The following is a 27340-nucleotide window of genomic DNA, read 5'->3' on the forward strand; positions in this document are numbered from 1 at the left end:
TGAGAGACCTGACTGTCATATTCAATTAGCTAAATGGGTCTTTATAGAAAATGTGCAGCCAAAATCTTGACAAAGGTGTGCAGACTTCTGCTATACAGAAGTGGGAAGACAAGGGACAGAAAGAAAACAATTTTTACCAAGAAGCATTTATAAGCATTGTAGCTGGCTACCTGGCTACTCCAGCATGAGTGTGTACCAAGTGATCTCGGAGCTGACATGCAATATATGCAATTCTGCCAGTCTGCGCTGGAGACCAGACGTGGCATCACCAGGATTCCTACAGATCTAGATGTACTTTATGAAGAACGCTAAGGCACTTACTCTGACCGTTTCCTGTGATGAGTACAGTTATCCTGGTATCTAAGGGTGATGCAGGACCCATGCATCAACTGAAACATCCTGAGTATTCCTTTACACAGTGTAGCTCCAGCTTTTATGTATGTTCAACAGTCCTCCCAAGAACTACTGTTCGTGAGCAGATTTAGAATGTTGCAAGATTGCTTGTTCCTGCTAGTATAAGCAAGAAGTATCCTGTGCAAAACAAACAAGAATTCCCATAGGAGAAAATCAGTTTAAGTTCAGAATTTTGGTATTCCAGTACTTCAGTTCCTTTCCAATCAAGCCCAAGTTTACCCTATTTACCCATTTACCTATTTACCCATTGCCTATTCATTTTCTTCAATATTGGTCACAAGACATTTTGATTCATGAGTTCCAGGATCAGGACTACCACAGTATATGGCATTGCCAAAACTCTCTGTAACAGTTGTCTGTTCATGTCTCTTCTTGTAGAAAAAATATGCTATAAGGCCAGTGCCTGCTAGCAGAAGGAAGATTAGCGTAACAATCATCACACCTCGACTATGTGAGGATGAAACAGCAGCTTCTCTTTTTGATGCTGAGAAAAACGAAACAGAACAATTACTACAAATGACCAGAGATTACTACTGCATATAACAAACATTTCCCTAAGTAAACCAGCCAGGTAAACTAGAAAAGTACTGAACAATTATACTTAAAATTGACACCCATTTTGGATAGACAGAGCAAAAATGTGCTCAATCTCTCCTACATTTCTTTCAAAAGCAGCATTATAATGCACCACAGTTTATTCACAAAACAACAAAAACATCAATAAGCCATCCAGTTTGAGACAAAAGTTCACCTTTTAAACAGGTTTTAAATGAAATCACTACTGATAGTTAAATGGATATTTCAATGAAACTCATTTACTTCTAAATAATGAATGTCTATAATTTATCGAAATTTCTTTTTAATGTGCTTATAAAACCTACCTTGATTGACAGATGAATCATGGGTTGGTTCAACTTCAATAACTTTAAAATTAAAAAAATACATATATTATACATAGTTTGCAAGTAGTCATTCAAATACAAAATACATACCATAAACATAATTGTTATTTTGTGCTCCTATTACATTTTACTTAACGGAGATGAAAAAATATATATGAAAACATTGTCATCGAAAACTCTTGATGATTTTATCAACGATTTTTGTTAAATGTGTTTGTTCTAAAAACTCCAAACTGATGTCTCACTTTATATTTCTTCGAACTCTTTTATTGTTTCGGGAAGCAGATGTTAAAAGTTTTCATACTTCCACAGTCCCCAACCTTCATTCTGAAGAATTTAACTTTTTACACTTGAATAACTGAAAAGCACATTTTTACTTAAAAGTATTCAAGCTGTATTTTTAGGCATTTCTTTTTTCCTTTCTCTTTTGCTTGGGATACAGTAAATTCTCTGCAGGCCTGGCTGGCTAGCCCTTGAGAGCTCATGGACGGTTCTACTGCCAACATGTGGAGATCCAAAAAAAGAAGATTCAATTAGTTGCAAGTTGTGTGAATTATACGAGAAGTGGATCTGTTTGCCTTTTCAAACCACTTCCCAGCTGATGTGAGAAAATGTGGCACACTCCATGTATGCATGTGCAGATTTGCATCCTCCATTTGCATTTATGAAACACTGCTGTGCATGCCAGGGAGCCTCATCTCAGGCTGTGACATATTCAACTAAAAACCACAAGGCCACCATTAATAATAAAATGTATCGTTTTCTGTATCAGTCTTGGCAGGTCTCATTATGCCTGGGTCAGCAGAGAAATGATTTGGGCCCCACTGCCCACCCTCAACTGACACTTTCTGCTTAGCCATTCAGTTAAACTGAGCACACTTCATTTCTACTAATCCACTGGCAGCCCTTGCTTTCATCCTCCAGAAGCTCAGTGATTTGCCCAGCCACCTCTCAGCTTAGCCATCTGTCTGTCTTCTCATCACTAATCTAGTCATCTATTCTTCATCTAATGCCTCCTGCACCCTAACGTAACTTCCTCCACACTCTCACCAACTGATCTGTTCTTGGCACAGCAAATAGCAAAAAAGCAATGCTCTTAAACTGAGAAGATAAAAATATGATTGAGATTCTTCTCCTGCATTATTTTTCCTAGCTTTGACGCACATGCATCGAGATCCATCCACAAAGAGTATCCAGTGCAGGTACAATTAAGCCTGATGCAAGTTAACAACTACTTACAAAATAAGTCAGTAGATAGAATTTAGAACTCACTCTTTGGGATTTTACAAATGAAATTGCGGTCAACAGAGCAGTAATAGTTCCTCCAGGATCCGCTTGAGACATCCATGTCCACACAGTGTTCATCATAAATCATTGTAGGCTCTCCTTTCTCCCAGTTGACAAATTCTACCACACTTCTGTCTGTCCACATCCATTCCCCTAAAATTAGAAGTATTAAATAGGAAATGGATGAAGTGGGAAAATATTTCTAGTCTACCAGGCCCAAGGACATTGCATATGGAATTTATTATTTGATTAAATAAATTACCTTTACAGAAGATTCTGTTTTCACTCTTTTAACAGATAGGGATATTTAGATGTGAACTTGTCAAATGTAAATGCTCACAAGCTGTACACAGATGAAGTCAACACATTAACCCTTCTGGACCATTATGAAATAATTACCTTCAATATTTTTGAACAATCCTATCCAAAATTTTCTGAAATCACTTGCAAGTGGAGACAAGTAAAGTAAGAGGAAGTTCATTTCAGCTGGATCTTCTATGGAAACCAGAGAAGCACCTAAAATATCAAATAAACAGTACAAAAATTTCAGCAATATTTCTCACTATACATTTTTTTACTTCAGTAAACAATCATGAAAAAAGAAAATGGGGAGGGCTGGGGGAAAGGAGGGAGAAGGAGTGAAGGAATCCTTTAAAGCCCAAGAGTTTTCAATTATTAGATCACAAGTTCACAACAAAATGTGAACTTGTGAACTTGAACAAAAGGAAAGTTCAACCTCTACTGACAGACTACCAATATCCACCTCTGACATCATGGGTTGACATGGTAAAATAGAAGGCATTACCTTCAGAGCAGCTCTCATAAAAAGGCACTTACCCATCTGAATACACATCATGGAAGCATCTGGCCAGCTTACTTCAGAAGTGGTGTGAACATAGTAGCAATGGCCACGAAAGGGAATCCAAGATCTACCGCGCTTTGGTTCAGGACACTTTCCAGGAAGCTGTGGCGATTCGGTAGGAATTAACTCTGTTAAGGAGATGTACAACTTTCAGTGGGTTTTTAAAAGCCAAGGAAAACATGATCTGCTGATGCTGAAATAAAGACGGGATTTGAAATTCCAGCCTTTCTAAATGCACTTCTCCTATTCATGACCTACCATCAGATTGTTTACAGAGAGATAAAAATGTTTCATTGCAAGATGTTGTCTTCCAAAAACCATCCAAATCTAAATAGGCACAGGCTGCATTCTTATTTGGTTCTCCACTGGCCCAGTTATGATATCTGCTCCTCCTTCTATCCGACCACATGTAAACGCCACGAGTCTAAAAGCAAATGACAGTAAAGATCATGTCACATATATGAATTAGATTAAAAGAAAATGAAGACTGCACTTGAAGGTATGTAAAAGTTAGGACAGGTCAGAATCACAGTTACTTACACGTAATTGTCCTGGTTTTATGTTTTTTTGGCTTTCAGTACTCCGCATCATAACATCATGTAGTGCCCTGGGAGTTAAAGTGTTAATGCTCCAATTCCAGGTACCTATTCCCCTATACATTTATGGAAGTCATGGGATCTGGCCCTTCCAGGTGGGGCGGTCTCTTACTTCCTTGCAGTGGGTGCTGGAGGGTGCTTTCCTAGCTGTTCCAAGCCTTTGAGGTTTGACTCGGTCCCAGGAACTCTCTCTCTCCTATCTTATTTGATTTATTAAGCTCAATTTCAATTAGATTGTATTATATTGTGTTACCTTGCATTCCGATATCATAGTTAGTAAAATAAGTTTTCCTCCATAGATCTTTGCTGCGGGTTTTTTATTTCCTTCCTTGAGCCCAGCTCCCATCTCCCTATCCTTTTTCCTTTTGCCTTCCTATTTTGTAGGGCCGGAGGGCGGGGGGGGCATAGATCATAGATTGATCTAGTTAACTCCGTGACAGTAATTAATTTTTCCTCTGTCATGACCAAACCTCAGCCCTATGCAGCAGATAGAATGGTAGTCCTAACGACATTCATTCACACTCAACCTGCGTTATTCAGTTCACACTATACAGTTTGTATAGCATAATGGACAAAGGGCCTTGTGGTAGCAAATGCGATTATATAACTGAAGATCTTATTGAAGGAGTCCAAATAAACACAGAAATCAAACAAAAATTGCAGAGAAAGTATTCTTAGCATTCTTCTAACACAAGCTTTTCTATATTTTTAGAAAGAAAGAAAAAAAAAAAGCAGAAGTTCAATTGGAACCAGAAATACTGATTACATTTTTCATGGGACACATACACAGACCTCTGCCACTCACTGCATGGACCAGCTATTTAACATTATATATAGTATATATGTATATAAATATATATATATACTATATATATATAGTATCTATATATATATACACAGACTATACATATAATACTATATAAAGAATATATTAATATATAAATAATAAAATACTATATATATATATACACACACTATATTTATATACTATATGATATATAGTATTTTTTTCTCTAAACGTACTTTTTTCAGTGGATTTCACCACTATTTGCAGACCATGACCAGCAGCAGCTGCAGTTATGGCTCTGTTAACCCCACCGTGTGCAGCCTGATCCCTTCTTCCTGTTGTCTTTGGAGGCAGGCTCCCTTTTAGTTCTTCATACCAGTTTCTTTCCTGTCCATTTTCCTTTGACCTCCTTGGCCAAGTTCCATCCTAATCTTGCATCTAATCCTGATTCCCCCATGCCTGCTCTCACCAAAATTTAGCTCCTGTTCATCTCACATCAGGAACTGTGCCTTAATGTCCCACCAAGCTCCAGCTCTAACACTCTGCTCTTGACTTCCTTATAACTCTGTTCCCACAAATATCCAGCTGCATCATCTTTTTTCATATTCTTTTTATATGCCCTTAGCAAACACTTCTCATTTCAGCCCTTCACACTCTCTGTTGACTTGAAGCTGGTGGCAGCTTTTTGCAGGGCACTGGCATCAGCTCTGAAAACCACCCTACAGGATTCCCACATCCAGGGGCCTGCTCCTTTCTTTATGCTGCACCTTACCATTTCCCCTTCTACTAAGACAGAGGTAAATGCTAGGCTTTAACTTGAAACAATAATTCTCAAAATAACCACACAGAAAAAACTACTTTTAAGCCAAGCTGTTTCTGTGATATTCTTCACAGAGTGTTCTCAGAAAGAGCTGTGCCCTCCCACATGCATATAAGAGCGCAGGAAGCAGAAGTTCATAACCTCTTTTACCTCTGAAGCCACTAGCTACTGCAGCTACAGCCTCGGTGGCCTCTGGAATGTAGACTGTGGCACTTCTTGCTTATGTTATGGCCAAAAATGTAGATGTTTAAAACTTCTGAATTGAAAGGAAATCAAGTATCTTGGCAAGACTTTGATGTCTGCCAAGCATTCATGGATCTCATAGACAGCACTCTCTTTGGGGGCCACAGTAGTGGATTCTGCCAACCTCTGAGCAAGAAACATGGTCAATCTATGCTGATCTGGAGTATAGCTGTGTTTATCACAAGCATTTTATTGGCTTACCATGTTGCTGTTAAGACCAATCCATACGGGCTCTCCATGCTTTAGTATTTGTAACCAAAGGTAAGCTTCAACATAAGGATCTAAAATGCTGGCAAGATCTGCATACTGGTCTTTGCAATTCTTCTGTGCTTCTTCCCAGTTCATTTTATAGTTGATGACTGCATAGCGGTCATCACCATAGTTGTTAAAGCCAAACACTGGAACCACGGCTTGGGAACTTTGCAATTTAGGGTCTGTAACAAAAAACAAATAAGCAGAAATGTAAGTTGGAAGCTTTATCTTGGCTAGACGTATTATCACAATGAAAGAGGACCTAGTGTATCAGAGTAATCAAGTAACTGAGAGAGATTGCAATAACAAATTAAGATTCCCAGTTAGCACTGCAGTGATGAGGCCATGTTTTCATGTTCTCTGACAAAATTTTCATGTCAGAAATGATCTTTATGGTTCTCTCTCTCCATCCTGGCTGCTGTACTGTGAAAGACATGACTGTAAAATACATGATGATCCATAGTTTATCATTATTATTATCATTATTTTTAATTTACTGGTCTGGTCCTTAAAACAGGAAGAATTTTTTCTTGCAGGAAACAGTATGCATGCTGGTTGAAATGGATCCTAACGCAAGAGATATTTCAAAATTGCAAATTAATTTCAGTTAAAATGACACTGACTATGGGAAAATCACTTTTACCATGGGCTTTATATAACCATAGTACGTAAACCATTCTAGAAGGTGCTTAAAGAAAACTCACCAGCATTTTTCTGGCATATGTAACTTTTGCTTGCTTTACAATCTTCATCTTTCCATTTCCCTGCTTGTTCAATAGGGTTCTTCTTCATATAGACACAGTCATCCTATGGAGGAAATTAGATTAGTAAGAAAAAGATGTGGATAAATAGGAAGCATTCCTTTTCCTACTGGATATACATTTCCCTATCACATTCAGCTACGCATGTCTGAATAAAATTATTGAAGGACTACATTCAGTGCACTTATCTTACTAGGCTTAGCATCAAGAAATGTAAAATACCATTTTTCAAATATTTTCATCATGTCTAAATAACACTCTCTGTATAACATTACATAGTTGTTGCTATGGTTTATTTGAATCTCCTGATCAGTCATGGTAAAGGGAGGGAAATTGCTCACTTGTCGGAGATTTTTACAGTGTTTCCAAACATCTGTCTGGATTCATACAAAATCATGATGAAACACAGAAGTTGAGAAAAAATGTCTGAAGGTGGACCTTCATGGCTACTTTGCTTTCAAAATCAACAAGATCATTTAAAAAAAAAAAAAGTAGAAATGTAACTTTACAGCAAAATACAGCTGACATACATTTTATTCATCCACAAAAGCTAAAATAAGAGCAGCAGAGTGGCGCAGCGGAAGCGTGCTGGGCCCATAACCCAGAGGTCGATGGATCGAAACCATCCTCTGCTAGCAGCATTTTTGACATTAAAAAGCAGTGTAATTTATTTTAACAGTCAGACTCCAAGATGCATTCAGGAAACACAAGCGATCAGAAGGGCACCAGGCAGCTCTCTCTCTGTCTCTATCTTCTGGGAGCAGCATTATTGAAATACACATGGCAACCATTGGCCACAGTGGTTGGACTGAGATGGAAACCCAGACTGGGTGCCAATGACGGGCAGACAGACCTCTAGATGAGTGAATAAAGCTGCCCATATCTTCTGTTGCAGGGAACTCCAGAACCTGGAAGTTCTCCTAGGGTCTGAGAGAAGAGGAGGTGCAAGTGTTCCCAGTTTGATAAACTTTTTGAGCAAGCGGCCAGGTTGCATGAGGAAATCATTAGGAAATGTAGTATTCAGGAATCAGGGAGATAAATTGATGAGCGGTATTGTGCAGTGATACAGGCAGGGCAACTACCCTGTCTGAAGTCCTTGCAAGAGGAAGAAGTTAAGCTAGTTTCCAAACTTGAGGAGACAGACCACAAAACCTGAAGACATAGGGGAATGGGTCCTAGTCTCTGCTTCAAGAAGGATGAGTCTCCCTCTTGCCCCCTAAGTGTCTTTAAAGTCCCTTTCAACCCAAGCTATTCTATTCTGTGATTCTATGGTTCTATGATTCCATGATAACAATGCATTTTTTACCTTACTGTAGTAACTTCGGGAACCTTTTGCCCAATTTGTGTAGTAAACTGGACTTCCATCTGTCCATAAGTATGTATGCTCATGATTTATGTCATTCAGTCCAATCCAGGCATCAGTTGCAGTATTTTTTAAGAGAGACATGAGGAAAGCTGAAGAAAAGATAAATATTGTACATGGAAGGAAAACGTTATAATCTGCTTCTCCATGATCATTTGATGTCTCATTTAGTATCAAAAGATTAGTACTTTATACCTTGATTTTCCTTTCTTGAGATAGTAGCCAGGTTTCCTCCAACAGTAATACAATTGTTCCGTGCAGCATGCCATGTCAGTGTATAATTTTCATCAAGGCCAAATGCTTTGAAACACTGAAAAGTAAGAAGTGTGCCAAAGCTGTAGTTGGATGGTGTTTTAGAGTTTCCAGTGAAAGCATCTCTGTGTGTAACAAGTGAGATAGGCTAAATATTTCAAACCAAAAGGAGATTTAATTGTCCTTTCTAGCTTGCTTTTAGGTTTTTCTGAAAGAAAAGATGCATACTGGAAAACCTCCATATTTTAACACCCATTTAGAAGAAGAAATATATCAGTCTAAAATTTTCAGTGGAAATTAAGTTCAAGCAATGGTTCCACAGCATTTCGGAGGCTTGACTTTGAGTAAGGAATGCCTAAGACCTCAGACAAGAATTCACACAGGTCAAAAAAGTATCCCAGAAGTGACAGCCAGATAAGCTTAGCAAAGTAAATAAGAATATACAGTTGTTCTGAAGTTGTTTCTCCCACAGTTGCCCACTATCACTGGAAATACTAAATAATAGCAAAAATACATAATGAAGTATTCTCCTTATATGGCACATGATTTCTTTGATAACAGTTGCAGCCCCAATACAGACTATAATTTCTATTTTAGGACTCTTATTTTTAGGGTCATTAAATATACATGGTCAGAATATATTCTGTGATAAACAAATCACTGCTTCAACTTAAATACTGAACCAAGGAAGTTTTCTATTCTTTTTAAAAAGCAGTATACTGACTTTTCATACTGCACCTTATTATCAAAGAGGAGCCAGTCTTCTGGACACCCACCATTGGGTGGTGGTACTGTGGGAGCAGTACTTGGACGAACAGTACTGTTAAGCCTTTCACAGATGAAAAGCTCAACACTGCCACAGTTGAGGTCATTCCATGTACCTTAAAGTAAATCAGAATAAAAGACAAAACTGAGACTGAAATATAGAGTGACCTTTCCTTTAGTAAATCTATAATAGGAAGTAGAACTGATTACAGTATTTCCCTCCCCATGGAAATAATGACTAATTTTATGTACATTCTCCTTAGAAATATTCAGGTTTACAGCAAAATTCATGACTGCCAAAGGGTCATTTTTAATTAACCTCTCTAAAATCTCATGCAGATCTCTAAGCCACAGACTTGCACATTCAGCCCTTTCAAGTCTGTACCACACCATGAAGGACTGAATATTGTTACAGCACTCACCTGTTTGGGTATACATGACCACACAATTTTCATCATTATTTGCAAAGTTGGGTTCATTTGGGGCCCAGGCAACATAGTTTACAGTAGTTCCATCCACCCACCTGAAATAAGTGATGTGGGAGAATAATAATTTGTAGGGTAGCATTTCTTTGCTAGGGACTTACTAGAGCTTGGTGGTAGTTTTGTTTTTATTTTTCTATATCCTACTTTACAAACATGTGTTCTTCTCTGGTAAAAGGAAAACTTTTCACTTATAATCATTAAAAAATATCTTCATGTCTAATGTCTAATACTGTTGACTTGAACCAGGTCTCAGATAGTATTTTCAAAGTCATGGCTTTCCTCTGTCTCTGAGCATTAATAACTCAAACAAAATACACTGGTGCAACACTGGGCCTGGCCTTACCTGGAGCACAGATGCAGAAACATGAGGCTAACTTAGTAATTTCCTGGGGCCAAAGCAGTGATATAATGTCTTAAAGGGTAGGAGAGATTCTCAAATTATATACTAGGAACAATTTTGTTAACAAAAGAAATCTATAATATATATTGCTACTGCTTTCAGTTATGCAAAAAAAAAAAAAAAAAAAAAAAAAAAACTTCCTAGTTCAGTGATTCACAAATTTATTCTCACAAATGCCCTGTGAAAAAAAAAGTAAAAAGCCTCAGAGTGCTGGAGGGAGCACAGTCAAGTGGGGAATGTGCTTTCAGACAGCATGAGCTCCAGGGCCATTCAGTGTTTTTCCAGTTTGTGAAGCTAATCAACAGTACGCGTGTTCCTGCCAGTAGACTACAAATAAGGAATGCAAAAGGATGCCTAACTGCTTTCACTTGCAAATCTTCCTGAGTCAAACAGGAAAAAAAAAATAACAGAGTAAACTGGGAGGAATGTCTTAAAGACGCGAGACAAAATGAGTCAGCAGTGTGCATGTACAGCCCAAAAAGCCAAGTGTATCCTGGGCTGCATCAAAAGGAGCATGGCCAGTGGGTCAAGAGAGATGATTGTCTTCAACCACTCTTCTCTTGTGAGGCCCCATCTGGTGTACAGCATCCAGACCTGGCTCCCCAGAACAAGGACATAGACCTGTTGGAATGAGTCCAGAGAAGGGCCATGAGGATGCTCAGAGGGCTGGAGCAGATATCTTATGAAGATAGACAGAGGGAGCTGATGTTGTTCAGCCTGGAGAAGGCTCCTGTGAGACCTCATTGTGGCCTTTCAGTACTTAAAAGGGGCCTACAAGAAAGCTGGAGAGGGGCTATCAGAGATTATAGGAAAAGGGCAGATGGCTTTAAAGTAGATTTAGATTAGACATTAAGAAGAAATTCCTTACTGTGAGAGTGGTGGAACAGGAACAGATTGGTCAGAGAAACTGTTGATACTCCAAGCTTGGAAAAGTTCATGATCAGGTTGGATAGGGCTTTGGGCAAACTGATGTAGTGGAAGTTGTCTCTTCCCATAGCAGGGGGTTGGAACTAGACAGTCTTTAAAGTCCCTTCCAACCCAAACTATGGGTTGGAAACTATATTTCTATTATTCTGAGGTATTCTATGATTTTACGATTCTATGATTTCTGGTAAAGTTGGACCATTATCCAGAAAAAAGAAGGATTAAACTAGAGGGGCAGTAAAGACAAACAATAAAGTTTTTTTTCTTTGGGCAGGGGAGGAGAGGGCAGAAGCTCCAAAAAATCAGACTGTCTTAGCTCCACAGAGATGAGTGTCTGCCGTTTGTGAACAAGAAAGACATCCTGAGAATTCAGAAGAAAAGTTAAAATGAGGCAGAGGTTCATCTGAGCAACTTTGAAATCCCCGAAGAAGGCACTAGAAAAGGGCAGAAGAGGAAGGCAGAGGAAGGTTTTGATCATTTGAATATTTAATACTTTCTTAAAGTACCACCTGGAATATCTCTAGAGACCTCAATCTTATCTATCTTATCTTCTCTTGCATTTAATGAGGAAAGTGAGTGCATGGTTAACTCAGAGTACTCTGACTGTGGGCAAACATGACTTCCCAAAACAAAAAACAGGGCCTAGAACTAGAAGAAGAGAAAATAGATAATGAAAATATCATAGGAGAAATGCTACCCTGAAAATGAGAATCATATTTTAAGATTTTATGTCAAAATATGGCTGTAGGCAAACTCTGTTCACCTTTAAGCCTCAGTAGCCTCCTAGAAACAGCCTTGGCAAATATTCGCACATCACATATGAGTCTTAAATACTTAATGTTTTCACTTACCGGAACGTCTTGTCAAGGCTCACAGTTAAGCCAATAAAAAAATTATTTCCTTGATCTTTATAAAAAGTCTAAAACATACACACAAAAAAAGAAGTATCAATGAGATGTAATCAAATAGATTTCAAATAAAATGAGCAAGCACTTAGAAACACCTTATTTACATTTATGCAGTTAGATGACAAGCAGTGTACAGGGAGTTGCTAGGATTATGTGCCCAAACTTCAAAATGCAAAATTATCATTCAATTATTAAAAAAAAAAAAAAAAAGAATGGGATGAAAAAGAAATTGGGCAAAATGCTGTGTTAAGATTAAAAACAAAACAAAATTAAAAATGTCTTAAGAGGATATGATATAATATAAAATAAAACCATATTTTTAGGAAAACCATAGTGGAAAATTGCCGAAAGACTGCAAGTAAATAACGGAGTTTACTGTTTAATCACATGGAAGTAAGGGAGGAATCATACTTGTTTTTAATAGTATAGAAACTATTTATAGAAAACTAGAATCACCAAGTTATTCACTTCCTATTGGAAAGCAGCCTGGCTCAAACTATTTCTTGAAAATTTAATCTATTTTGACAAAGAGAGGGATTTCTTTCCCCCTTGTTTCTAAATTCTGTGAAGAGAACGAGATGGAAAACAAAATACACACTCAGTAACTAACTTGTAACTGAACAGAAAAAAAATGTTGAAAGTTGCACTCTGGCAATGGTCTTGTAAAGAAACGGAAGACTTTTCTACACATAACAATTATTTATTAGAATAATGATTATGTCAAAGTTTCTAGGTGGTTAAACTTATGAAAGGTAACATTAATTTTTTATTATGCAGACTACTTTCTGATATGTCTGAAGCCAGCTGAAAAAGAGGCCTCAGTAGAGGATAAAACTTGATTTTTTGAAGTGATTTTCTTACATATTTCCAAAGAAAAGTTCTTTCACTTTCACTGTCGATAACAGCGAGATCACCACCATTTTTCTTGCAGTAGTCTCTTGCTTTTTCCATAGGCATTGCTTCCTTGCTAAAGTAATATTCCTTATGATTATATATTATCCAGTCATCTTCACTAACAATATATTCATAATCTGCAATTTGAAACATTAAGTAGAGTGTTCATAATAGACATTAACACCATTGCATGAAAATTTCTTCACATACTGAAAGTACAAGACTTACCAAATGTGGATGTAGGTTCTGGTTTCAGTGATGCTCCTGCAAGGTAAATCAATATCTGAGTATATCAGAAATATCTCAATCAAATATGTTTATGCCATTGTTTTTTAATCATTTACCATTGCATTTTAATTTCCAGTGATAAAATGAAACCTAGAAGTTACTCGTAAGATTTTTTTTGTCACAAAATTGCTAGGAATTTCTGAAAGAAGGTGTTACACTCAGCAAACTACTATGTTAGATCTTGCATAAACTATGGACTATGCATTTATGCTACTTGATTTCATTTCCTCAGCATGCTGCATGTACATGCTAAACTCACACATGTATCTCATCGATGAATTCATAGTTTTCAACTGCTTTTATTTAAATTGAAATTCATGTAGTGTTTCATGGAACAGCTGGCTCTAATACATGTGATGCGATCTACCTAGAGAGGATGTTCTAAACTGTTTCTAAATACCATTTTTAGAAAAAAAAAGGTCTTCAACTTACCTTTTTTTATTTGACAAACATAGTCTTGCATATGTTCACAAAATATATCATTCCATTTCATATCATTATAGCCATAAAACACTCCACATTTTTCATTTCCATCATAATTGTTTGGTTCTCCATTTGCCCATTTTTGAAAATTTACCTATAGTGAAAACACAGCGTTTTCAGGGTTTTCTACTGAAGCAAAACATTCTTTCAACTTGTTAAAGAAGAAAAGATTTCATTTGAATTCATGGTCCACATTATCTGTTTGTTCCAAACTCCAGAAGTAGGACATGACCACAAGACCATTGTATAGCATAGTGATTCTTCTCTGTACCTATTGGCCAACACTAGGAAGCCAAAAAACTGTTCTCCTCCATTATATGTGAAGAGATTAAGCTGTTCTGTCAAGCTCTAGAAAGTAGAATCTAAGAACTTTCCTCAGATCCTCTCCTCCTGCCCTGATGTTGCAGAGACATCCGAAGCTGCCATCATATGGCCTTGGGCCTTGCAGACATTGAGCAACTTAAGAGGGTGAAGGCAGAAAAGCTTATCTTGACCAAACAAACACAATTATTTCCACAGTAAATAACAAATAAAATACAGAGATTTGTACAATCAGAATGGCTTAAACCAAGAGAGAAAATAGAGATTCCATTATCTTTGGTGTTATTTCATTGCTATAACTGTCATACTACTCTGTATGATTGTGAACTATCAAAAGATAAAAACTAATTCCTAAATCAGACTTGGGAAATTGACTTAAAGTCACTTGTGTTTTGTACATGCTTGACAAGCCGTACGTGTAGTATAAGAAAAGGAGCAGGAACAAGAAATTTTTACTCACTGGTGAACCATCACACCACGTAAATCCTCCATCAGAGTCCAAGGCATTTAAACCCATCCAGTAAGATAAGTGACGATAGTCTTTATTTCTAAATGATTATGTGCAAATATAGACAATAAGAGTGTGAAATAGAGATGGAAAATATATATTGTATGAAAGTTTCGTCACTTGAATTATCACTTGAGGAATTCATGTTGTTATCCCCCCATTTTCATGTGGAGAAAAACATTTGACAGGAATCAGGGAAACAGAACTGCACAGGAATGATCACAGATATCACATTATCAAAATTACTGAATTAAATGAAAATTTTAAGGTCTTGGTCCCACAAAGAAACTTATGCATTCAAACCCAGACTAGCCAGTACTCATTTGCTTCAGTTAAACATTTATTTAAACACATCAGTAGGTCAGTCTTTCTTAGTCTCCAATTTTTCCCCTTAACTAAAGAAGGAAAATTACATTTCACAGCATAAAATATTCCTTCAATTTTTTTATTATTTCATCTGCTGGTCAACTACAACAGGCTTCTCTTTTTCAACTAAACTGACTTGAAACCAATTTTTATGACCCTTCTTTCATTTTTGCGTGTATTCAAGCTATTCTCACACATAGATGAATCTACCCAAAGGCCTGCCAAAAAGCACATTTGCTCACTTCTTTCCACCTCTTTACCTCAGTTTCTACCTGTTTACATTTTGCAGAGATGCACATTGTCTTTCCAAAAGAAGAAATTGACCACTGGAAATTCCTCATGTCGTGCAATATGTTCATTTTTAAAATACTTTCTTTCCTATATTTACACAATTTATTTTGCAGATACTTACAAACTAGATATTAGTTTTTGCTCTTCTTCACTGTGGACACATGCCAGATCTCCTCCAATAGCTCTGCAAAAATCTCTTGCACCAAACCATGTTTGCATTTTCTCCCTTCCTCTCTGAAAAATCTGTGAAAAGTGGACAGTTAAATACAGTCTCAGATATTAGAGTAATTTAGAGTCAGCATTCTGAGGCTCTGTTTTCTTGCCTCTAATCATTGGACATTTAGTTGTGCCACCTTGCTTGTGTGGTCACCTAGCAAACTTGATTATTTCAGCCTTGCTTTTGGCATCATCTCAGAATCCTGGTAGCTCCAAACTTCAAATCCAGCAGCACACAGCACTTTCCAACACCTCAGGATGCTCCACCCAGGATATGGTTAGAGATGTGTAAACACAAATAACCCATTATGTAAGCAGGATAAAATCCATCCTCCATGCATACATGAAGCATACTCTTACTTGAAATGACAAGTGTTTTTTTTTCACTTGTTAAATACCTACTTTGAAACAGAAGCTGCTCTGAGGAATGGATTGCCATTCGTCTGGGCAGGACGGGAGCGGAGGAGTCGTCAGAGGGGGTGGTGGGGTCGCTCCCTCCACCAGCTGCTTGCACAGAAACAGGTTTTTTTCTTCACAATTGAGAATATCCCATAATCCAGCTGAAGTTCCTGTTCTCATGGCCACGCAGCCTGGCTCCCTTCCTTCATGAAAGACAAAATTTTAACACCTTATTGATATGTACCTACATCTTCTCAAAACATATATCCTCTACTAAAAGCTACCTGTCCCCACTGTGTTTGAATGTTCAAGTAGTTAAAATAAGTTATAAAAAAACTCATATTACACTGATGATATATTATATCACCAAAATATAAAAGCCAGCAGAGAACCAAGAACGAATGACAGCAGCAGCCACATGCAGACCCAGGTGGTCACCTGGAAAGAGCTACTACAGCTTCAGTACAAACAGAAGTTGCATGGTTGTTCCTGCACATTTATGTCAGAACTGTTTTAAAACCACCCTGTAGTTTCTAAACCATGACTTCCTGGTTCCCCAGAGCAGAAACTCTGAACTCCTGGTTCTTACCTGGCATTCCCATGTTCCAGTGAGTGAAGATGACTGGGTCCCCACCAGTCCACTTGAACGTCCCCTGCTCCTCCACGTCTGAGAGTCCAATCCAGAAATATTCCACTGGCTTGAATCCAATTATAGAAGTTAAAAAAGCCTGTTCATATCTGTGAAGAATAAGTACTAAAGTAATATATCAAGCTTTATTGCAATCTGCCTATTTCTTCAAATAGTTCACTGTAGTAAACCTGGTAAATTTAAGATGATTTGTTAATTACGTGGGGAAAAATAAGCATAGATTGAAACAAGGATCATGGTCTTAAGATCTCATCGTAATACAAGTTGTTTACTTTACAATTAGGTAATGTAAATCATGCTTATAATTTAAAGTGATTCTATTCTCCCTTTGTGCTACACGATGAGCAATATAAGCCAATACTTGAATTAATGCATTTATTTAAATCAGTGATACAGTGATTTACTATGCTTTAAAATAAGTTTTAGATCTTTAAATACTTTTAGTCTAGGATAAAATAATTATTCTAAAAAAGAATACATTTCCAGATCTTCCTATTATGAGGAAAAGGCTAAAAACTCAAATCCAGAAGAAATAAATAGTTTCGTATTTATCTGTTTAGTTCATTTCAGTGAGTTTCAAAACAGTCTGATGATTTGGGACTGCTGGGGGGGCAGAATCAAATCTTTACTACCAGGGACAACAAGAGTGCTGGTGAGTAGCAGCCATAGCTTGAATGTTAATATTGATGACATAGCACTGCCTGTTTTACTTTGTTATACTTAGTTTTAACATGTATCTTACACCAAAGAAGTAGAATCACATTACACACTATTAATAACTGCAGAGTAGGAAGAGTTGAATTTTTTGCTTGGTTGCACATCTGAAAGGACAAGATTACACTGCCATACCTGTCTGTCACAGTAGCCAGGTGAGCTTTATTTTCTTCACAGATAAGTTTTGCTTCTGAAAATGTTGCTGGTAGCTGCCCTATGGAGTAGCAGTAAAAGCCATGCTTCATCCAGCCCTGCAAATGCAAACAACAGATACACAAGGGGAACTGCCAGATTGCCCAGCATAGAGCTCTTCTAAAAGCCACATTAACACCACATCCCACACCAAAATCAACCTCAGAAGCCATGAAAAGGAATTTAGTATAATCAAACATAGCTTTGCAGCCACAACACTGGTTCTCGCCCCTTGACAGGTGCCTTTGTCAGTAATGAACCATGGCTCTGACTTGGAACTGGAAAGCAAGCTGACAGCCACAGCTCAACAAATCGGGTAATGCCAGCTCTGCTTTTGTGTTATTAATATATAACATTATGCTCATACACTCAGATGACATTAGCAAAGAAGTGCTGGAGAAATTAAAAATAAAATATGGAAAACATTTTTTTTGTTTGTTTCTCCATAGTATTATGTTATGTCATTTTAAATAGAGCATAAAACAGCATATAATTTTTATGTGCAGCTGTTGCAAGAGGCTGTGCTGCAGTCGCACTGTAAAACAGCAGGCTCAGATATTTCTGCCTCCTGTGATGGGTGGGTTGAACCTAGATGGGTCTGTGCAATCTGTGGGTTCCAGCTCAAAAGCAATGAGATGCTCTGCAGGGAGAGGCTGTTGGGGCAAAGGGAATAGCTCTGCACCAAGAGGAAGCACTGTGAAGTGCATGTGTAAGTGAGGAAAAGAGAAGACATTTTGAGTTTATTAGTCTAAGAAGTATCAGCACAGACAAAGAAACAGTTTTCTAGGAGTCCACAAATTGCAATAATTGACTTCTATGCCACTTACCATCATGGAAGTGAAAGTGGGATGCAGTGACCTTTCACTGCTTTTGTTTCACACTTACTTTCTGGCAACCTGGGTAAGTAACTTCAGCTTCCCCTGATTCCTCTGCCAAGGGTTTTCTTTTACAGATGTAACCAAGTTTTGTTTCACAAGCACTGTCAGTCCAGAACCCAGCCTGAACAAGGCAAGAAGAAACCACAAAGAGAAGTGAAATCTAGAGAAAATCCAGGTTCTATAGGAATATTTACTATTCTCAGAGAGACCGCTTCTCTCTTCATATGGTGTGAGTTGTTTCAGCATTTCCATGCCTGGATTCTTTCTCCAAACCTCCCAGACAGGGAACACAACAAACTGAGGGCCACATTTCCTCAGAAGTGTGAGAATTAGGGAGGCATGTATTAAAGTTTCAGTGGCTGATGAGAAAAGTAACAAAACATCTTCTCTTTCATCTTATTCTCAGCACTGCAGTATTTATTCGTGCTCATATATACAATAGTATGCTCATACACCCAGATGACATCAGCAAGGAAGTGCTGGAGAAAAAAAAAAAAAACATATGGAAAACATACTGTTTCCCTAGTATAATAATTCATCATTTTAAACTGAGTGTAAAACAGAACAAAGTTGGTGGTTTTTTTGTACCTAATTCTTTGTGCTTCCAGTAATATGAGCTCCCAGAGCAACTGTAATAAAAGTATGTTTACATACCTTTCTGATGTTTTACAGGAAGGATAAAGAAAGTCCCTGTTCCAATAACTAGACTATGCAGCTATGATTGGCTAGGTCAAAGGCAGGTGAAGGGTCACTTCAGTCAATTTCAGATGGGAGATTTGTTGCAACTGTTATAAAGTAGATCAACTCTCAGCAGAGTGCGTCGCTTCTGATGCTCCATCTTACGTCTCCCTAAACCTGGTCTCCAGCCACTCACCATACTAAGATATTCTGAAGCAAACCAAGTTCCTAAAACTCTTTAAAAGCCTTTTTTTTCTTTTTTTTTTTTTCTTTCTTTCTTTTTTTTTTTTTGATCACAGAATTTTCACAGATTTTTTTCCCTGTATAGGGGAGGTATAAAGGGCAAAAGAAAGTCAGGGAGGGACTTTTACCTCTCCATTCATAACAATGCAGTCTGCCTTATTAGGTGTGTGGGTCGGCTGTCTTTGATGCCACTTGGTGTATGTCACAGGTGTCCCATCACTCCATTCAAAATACATCTGAAACCTGAAGTCACTTAAACCAATCCACAGCTCATCATCTGGCTCTGGAAAAACAAAGTTAATGATAGGCACTGTCTTAAAATTGAGATACAATGTCTAATATCCACAATTACTGAACAAGGAGTTTCAAAAAGTAAACAAATTAACAGGTAAGCTTATGGTTATAATGATTACATGAGTAACAGCAAGAGAGTATAGCTCCAGACAAAGAAATTTCTTGTGGGAATACTCACTATACCCAAGTTGAGACACTATAAAACTGTACTCCTCAACATTATGAATACTTGTCAGGTCTCCATCTTCTTTTCTACATGATGATTGGGCTTGTTTCCATATTTTGGGTGTTCTGTAAATTCTATAGCAATGCCCTGCATAGGCTACCCATTCCCTGGGGCACTTAACAGGCTTCATGTCTCCTAAAAAAAAAAAACAACATTTCAAACAATTAGTGAGCGGTTCTGCTGAGTGTTCTCTGCTAATCACAAAGAAAATTACCTGTACTGCAAACTCTGAGATACTGGAGTACAGACTGGTAGAAAAGACAAAAAAGGGTGGGAGTATCATAAAGAATGCAAAACAGATATCTGCATCAGAACAATATTGTTCCAGAAGCTACCCAAATAGCTCTTTTAGAGGATGAAATAAATACTCATCAACTTGGTATGAAAGCTTGAAGGGCAATACTTTATATCAAATCCCCATCCGTGAGGCTTTGGGTACAGCCACAGGGCCTCTTGTCCTACACAGGAACTCTGTCTTGGTGAATTTTGGAGATTTTCTGGTTTTTTTTAGGAAACACCAGGTGATTGCCAGTCACTTCGAGCTCCTGCACTGCTCATATTATGCACTGGAAGGCCCAGACATATTTATGTACAAGCTTGCATTCCCCTGGTCAACATCCAAGCATGGGTCTGGAGGTAAGCATGGGTCAGAAACCATCCCCAGTAGGCTACCTGGATGCAGCCCTAGTATTTAAGGTGTGCCATTAAACCCTCAGTCCAGTGAACAATGTTATAGACTATCGTGTGTTGCTGGGGGAGTTATAGCAGAGCTAGAGGCATGCTGAGAATTCCCAAGCACTAAACATTTTCTTCCTATAGAAAAGACTACATTGCCTCCAGTGAAAAGAGAACTCCAGTGGGAAAAAGTGCCAGCCCCAAGTTCTAGTATTTTCTTTTCAGAACAGGGTAGAAAATGTCAGAGAGAGTGGGGGGAGCATGAGCTCTAGCTCACATCTTTTTTCAGGACTCATCATACCTGAGGGAACAATGAAGGAGTCATCCACAATGGAAGAGTTTCTCTTTTGGCAGATATATCCCAGCTTTTGATTACATGCCACATTTTCCCATTTGCCATTCCTGCCTTGGAAGATTCCACACATTTTTATAAGCTCCACAGAGGGATTTCCTTTAGGAAAGAAGCACAACATACAGAGAATCACTCTGTTAACACTGAATATTTTCATCTCACCACAGGAGGGAATGCACAGCCACATGGCCTTAGTTCCTGATTCTTCAGAATGAGAATTCCCAGGAGCAGTGATGAAGAGACACCAGTGAGGCCCACTGGGAGGGCCCGCATTTCAAATATGAGGATTTCCCCCCCTCCCATGAGCAATTCAAGGAGAAAATGAGGGTGTTTGAAATACTGCAGCACACAGAAAACACTTCATAAAAATTCAGCTAAGGCACAACTCCCTGTGGGTTGGTATTATTGCAAAACACTCAATATCTTTTGCTGTCAAAAAATGGATGTGAAATTTGTATTGAATTCCACATAAGCGCTCACCCCTTGGATTTTCTTGTCATCAGAACTGTTATTATGAAATTATATTGACTTCAGCAACATACACTATGGTGAATTAAATCTTGAAAAATATAGTGGAGACTTATTAAGAGTTTATCAATAGACATCATAAGCAATACATAAGGAGAGCAACTGAAACAAAATTACACAGCGTTTCTCTTTTGGTGTTTTTTTTTTCCTCTTTCATAATTCTCTATATACCACTTTTCATGAGGTTTTCGTTTGGTTTGAATAATATGCCTGATGAGAAAATTGTAGATGGAAATCAAACACTGAGTGAGGTGCAAATGCATATTTTTAATGGTTTTCTTAGATGAGCTGTCTGCTTTTCCTGGGAAATTCAGAAATAACAATGAGCCATCTATGATGCGATCCCACTATCGCAATACCCTACCTTTATCATAAGCACTTGTAACCAGCGAAAATTCTGTGAAACAAAAGGAATCGGGTAACACGACTTCGGGGAAGAGAACAGAATTTTGGTCCAAATATTGACCATAATTTCTGAAAAATGCACTCACCTGGAGCCCAATTCAGATATCTGAGAGGACTACCCTCAGTCCATTCCCAGCTGCTATCAAGTCGTCTGACAAGACCAGTCCAGAGCTTGGCATTGAATCCCAGATCACTAGTGAGTCCTACATGTGCAAAATAATAATAATAAATAAATAAAATAATTAAATGCATCTGGTAAGTTGTTAAAGAAAATTTGAAATAAATTTTTTAAAACTGGACAATGAAAAAAAAAGTCATAGGTATCTTTTTATGTTTTCTATATGGGTTACATTTTTTTTTCACAGTATTTTAAGATTTTTTTTTGTCAGAAAGTGATGGGTTTTTTTTAAGAATGGCACTGGGACTTATTTTCAAACTGTGAATGTAAGTATTTATTTTAAAGCTCATTTTATGTACATTCATTTACTTGTTTGTATGTAATTTTTTGCTTTACCTAACAAAAACATTTCTTCATGAGGGTTTGTGACACTTAACAATTCTGCATTCTGCTGCTGGCAGCTTCTTCTTGCTTGATGCCATGTCAAAAGTGAGTTTGCGTTTATCTGATAATGGGTTTCAGTCAAAGGATTTGTTTTCCAAAAGTCTTTGTGGAGAGTGTCTATAAAATATGAAAAGCACAACTTGATAAGATAATCACAACTGTTAATGTAAAAAGTAAAGTATTCGGTGAAGACTAAACCAGTGTAGTGTATGGTTTTGTAGGTTTTGCTTTCAATATATGCTTTGTGCTTTCAATACAAATAACACATTCATAATGTAAAGAGTTACTTCTTACAAGTCTCATTTTTTTCTACATTCACTTTTCTTCTTTTCTTTTCCCTTTATATCTGATCTACTTCTCTCACAGTTCAGTCCACATTAACCTCCTTTTCCCCATGCAGGAAATCTTGGTCTCTCCATCCATTCTATTTACTTTGGAACCCTTGTTACTCTATTCATTACCTGTCTCAAAATGCCTCAAAAGTACTTTGTTCTGACTTTTTCCATCAGTTCCACACAACATCCTCACCATATATTTCATAGATACCAGTCTCCTTATCGCCAATGCAGAAACTGAATGAAGAGCAGAGGCCCCGTATCAAGTTGCGTAGCTTACCAGTGAATTAGGTTACCCAGAATCCAGTTTGCTGTCCAGTACTACTTTCACATCCTGAGGAGATTTTAACTGTGAGAGGAGGTGACATTTAACTTAACGCCTTTCCTGAAATATTTATAAATAAATTACCTTTTGATGGACAATTTCCAAAACGTTGGTCTTTATCAAAATCTGAAGTAGTTGCACACCAGAGAGAGCTTGCATCAGTCTGACGGATGCAGTCAGCAAACCATTTACCATTGAACTTGAAAGGGAACACACAAGGTGCACCAAAATTATTTCCTCCTATTGTATACATATCTATGGAGAGAAACAGTTTAATAGCAGTCACTTGGTATCCAATACTAATCACAGGGTTTGTTTACAGGCATCTCTCTGTGGATGTTTCTAATTAACACTCTTAAACAGCCTTGATTTAGCCCTCAGAAAAAAAAAAATCTGTCAGATTTATTACTTGTCATGTGTGGACTATTATTTCATGACTCAGCTTCTCCCATTGCACAAATTTGTCTCCTCAGATGATGTTTAGGATCTTTTTTTCTTTTCTCTGTATGGTTGGAGAAGCTTGGAAAGGAACTGTCAGAGTATTTTTATTAGTCCACATGAGAGAATGTTATATCTTAAATTTTTAACTGTTGGAAAGCAACTATCCAACGTCTACACAGTCTAGTTTGTCTGTATCTGAACAAAATAATGATAAAATTCATTCCGGGTAGAACTGTTTCTTGCTATTTAACCTCTCACCTTACTAGTGTTACAGTAGAAAGGACATTGAACACTTGGGACTGAATGCTAGGTCTGTGAAACCCAAACAGGATAATAAAGCAAAAAAAGGAGATCCAGCTCTCCAGTGTTGAAATCTCCAGCATTCCTATCTAAGTGCAAGATGTTACTGCATTCTAAAGCATTAAAGTCCTGTCTTTTATTTTTGCCTTCTTATGCTTTTTCTTCCTTCTGGACCTGAGAAACACTGGATAAACACTTTTAGCAGTGAATCAAAACAACGTTATATAGAAATTAACTTATAAAGACAGCACCTGGTCAAATCAAGTGAGAACAACATTTTAATATAATGGAATTCACCACTTCTCCCAGAAATGGATCAAGTTGATTTTGAAACCGTCACAGATTCCACCCACGCCATCTCCCTCCATTGTTGCTGTAGAAAGAGAATTCCCATTCTCCTTTTTTAGTTCATCATGAGCCTTTTATTCTTTCATTTGAGAGAATCACACTTTTTGAAATGGGCAGAAAAGTATGCAGTCAGGTTAGAGTAGGTCCAGAGGAGGGCCACAAAGATGCTGAGAGGGCTGGAGCACCTCCCCTACGAGGAAAGGTTGAGGAAGCTGGGCTTGTTCAGACTGCATAGGAGAAAGCTCTGAGGGGACTTTCCAATATTTAAATGGGGCTTATAAAAAAAGACAAAGACTTTCAACATGGTCTAAGAGTGACATAGGAAAAGAAGATTTAAACTAAAAGAGGAGAGATCGGATTAGATATTAGGAGGAAATCCCTTGTTCGGAGGGTGGTGAGGCAATGGATCAGGTTGCCCAGAGAAGTTGGGATCCCTGGAGGTGCAAGAACAGGCTTTGAGAAATCTGGCCTAGTGGGTGGCAGGCAGTAGGAACAGAATGGTCCTTAATGGCACTTTCAACCTATGCTAGTCCATGATTCTATGATTCTATGCTATTTGTGTTGCGTTGCTAAGCCACTTTCAGTGAACTGTATTACTGATATCACTATTACAAGGACTGCTACTTGACAAGCAGGCAGTTGAATCCATTTAAATAGGGGCAGTTAATTTACCAATAAATATAGAAATTAATTCTCAATACTTACCCTCATAGGGCCTGGAGCATATGCTGCCTGCAGTTCCATGGATTCTCCATCGGCTCCCTTTGCCTGATTCTTTGGACAACCTAATTTTCTTTCCCTTCCCTTTTCCATAGTTGAGAAACAAATCCTTGCCTTGGATTGAAAGTGCTTCACCTTTACATTCCCACTTCTGAAGCTCATTCGTCCTGTTGCAGGTTTCCAATGTGATGGCAGCCTCATCATCCTTGGTGAGCACTCCTAAGCACAGCTTCATCCCCATGCTCAGCAGCTGTGTGGCCGAGATCCATCTGAACCTCTGCAACTCATTTTTCACATTGCACATGGCAGTTATGACTGAGCTGCTGTTTTGAGCTTGGGCACAGAGCTTGCTATCTTCATTATAAATTAAAAATATTCCACTATCTATAAAGCAAAATCAGAATGCAAATTTTTGAGGAGAGCTGCCATAGGAGATAAATCAGTTTCTTGCTATACGACAGTTTGCTACAACAAAAAATAGACATTCAGAGTTGATCGAGAAAGAAATCCAGAGAGTTTCATCAACAGTATGAAAAGCATTCATCACAATATTTTTAAGATACATACAGAATAGAATTTTCTTCTTAAAGCACACTGTTCTCAAAGTGCCATTCAAGAATGAGATTAGATTTAATGACTTAAATGATTAATATGATGACTTAATGATTTAATATGAGATTTAATGACTTACGCAAACTTTCACCACCACACAGCATATTAAACAGGTTTTAATTTTGTGAGTAAAAGGCCTGTTGCATTAGAGGCATGAAAAAAGGTTTCCATACTCAACATTCAACCATTTTTACATCTGGCCCAGAATAACATTGTGTTTTGCAACTCAATAAACAAGTGCAGCACTTTACAATTTTAGCTAATAATATCTAGAATTTTTGGCAACCATACAAAAAGTCATTTCTTCACTGAGTCAGAGTTCAGGTTGTGCTTTTCTCAGGAGGAAAACCACAAATTGCAACATCATCACTTCAGTTGTGAGCACTGGATAACTGTCCTCAGTGCCATTAATAGCTACACTTGTAAACAGAAATGTGAAATATTGCACGACACTCCAAAGAGCTTTGTTTCTGACGACCAATTGCAAAAAATAAGTGGGCAGAATTTCAGCCTGCTCCAAATCTGGAATATTTTTGCTGCTGGCTTTGTATCCCTCAACTCTCCTCAACTGACAGCAATATGACCCAGCTTGCTCTGCTGTGCCATTGAGCTTTCCTGCCACCCCAGCTTTCTTACCAGGAGAGAAATAGATGTGGTTCATAACCCCACATCTCAGAACACTGGGAAGCAGTCAACTGCTGTGTTGACATTCCTGTAAAAAGCTAAAGATCTGAACAAGCAGATGGCATTCACCCTGGCACAGCTCTGTGGCTGCAGAGGTGCTTCATGCTAGCCAGCTAAGCCTTGCCCAAAAACTTGCAGAGAAGAAACTTACACGTGGTGGATTAGACCAAGGTCACAGGCAGCAGCTTTTAAGGCCCTTTCTAAAGCTGCCAGCCAGGAAATAGGATTCCAGTAAACAACAGTCTATGCGCAACAGCCACATGAGCTGAATAGGAAACTCAGCACAGACATCAGCCAGTGGTTCCAAGCATGCTGAGAGAACACTGCCCTATGCACCTGAGCTGATTTTCCCCCCAGTGGAGTACTTTCAGGTCAGCTACATCCACACTCAGCTGGCTGCTTTTCAGGAATCAGCACTGCCTTATTCACGCCTGTTGTATTTTGTTTGTTTGTTTGTTTGTTTGTTTTACTCATTCACATCCTTGAATACTGGGTTACGAAAACAATGTCTAACATCACCAGATTTAAGAGTTGGAAGGAACTATTCCAAATTACATGCTGGGCTGCAAATAGATTTAAACTTAATCTTGATGAGGAAGGATGACAGAAAAGCAGGGAGAAAGATCACTTTCAAAACTCTGAACTCAGCAGAGGACAAAGACTTACCAGACGCTTGAAGATGCGTACAAAAGGAAAAGAGAAAAATCACAAGAAGGTAAACAGCCATTGCCAGATGTTTTGCTCCTTTCTCCTCTGCAGCTCTAACTCCTGCTGAAGAACAAATTGTGTCTTGCAAGAAAACCCTTCTGCATCGATCCAGGTTAACAAGTCCTTTTAGGTTTTAAGACTCAACTGATACAGGGAAGTTCTGGTCTGCAAATGAGGAACCAAATCACGTCACATATGTAATTTTGAAATAATACCTCAATGAATAAGCTTTACTTTTTAAGCTATTTTCAGTACTGAATGCAAGAGTTTTCTGTGGATATGTTAGGATACTCAGGATCATTATTTTTAGGGTGAAGTTGACACGAATATTTCTCTAATGGAAATAAAGAAAGTAAAAAAGAAGAATAAGATTGGTCTGATCCAATAAACAGAATGTAATATGGTACCATGAAAAACGGCTGTGAAAACCAGGCAAATCAGGTAACCATGATCCTAGAATTAGAGAAAAAAAAACTGCATTTCAGCTTTTCCATAAGAAGAGAAAAGCTGCAGAAGAAGAATCTGTTCTCTTCAGGAGGCACCTATCCCCTTCTTTTGTTCTCTACTAGAACACACAGAAGCAGTGCACCCAAACTGACAGCAACAACTGATGAAATTCTGAAAAAAAATGACACAAGTAAGGGAAAAATATAACCTGCCACCAGAAAATGATAGATTTTCAAT

At 38.0% G+C, this 27340-nt stretch overlaps 1 protein-coding gene and 1 non-coding gene across 2 annotated transcripts; one reads left to right on the forward strand and one right to left on the reverse strand.

Annotated features, from left to right (window-relative positions):
• On the reverse strand, positions 1–26936 carry LOC125695678 (macrophage mannose receptor 1-like). Its single transcript, XM_048950453.1, has 30 exons — positions 26615–26936; positions 24638–25036; positions 22928–23098; positions 22136–22300; positions 21708–21824; positions 20638–20787; positions 19614–19796; positions 19270–19424; positions 18228–18341; positions 17286–17401; positions 16377–16525; positions 15791–15990; positions 15294–15415; positions 14468–14555; positions 13636–13780; positions 13144–13179; positions 12883–13052; positions 11965–12032; positions 9727–9827; positions 9278–9420; positions 8483–8597; positions 8231–8379; positions 6868–6970; positions 6113–6345; positions 3724–3889; positions 3441–3593; positions 3003–3119; positions 2589–2756; positions 1296–1337; positions 1–898 (listed from the first exon to the last, which is right to left on the reverse strand). The coding sequence occupies exons 1-30, from the start codon at positions 26673–26675 to the stop codon at positions 666–668; spliced, it is 4332 nt and encodes a 1443-aa protein (XP_048806410.1). The 5' UTR covers positions 26676–26936; the 3' UTR covers positions 1–665.
• TRNAM-CAU (transfer RNA methionine (anticodon CAU)) lies at positions 7488–7559 on the forward strand. The gene has a single exon. It is a non-coding gene; the product is annotated as a tRNA-Met (tRNA).
• Positions 26937–27340: the final 404 nt, after the last annotated feature.

Source organism: Lagopus muta, chromosome 7 (genome assembly GCF_023343835.1).
Source record: "Lagopus muta isolate bLagMut1 chromosome 7, bLagMut1 primary, whole genome shotgun sequence".
In the NCBI taxonomy this organism is placed as follows: domain Eukaryota; kingdom Metazoa; phylum Chordata; class Aves; order Galliformes; family Phasianidae; genus Lagopus; species Lagopus muta.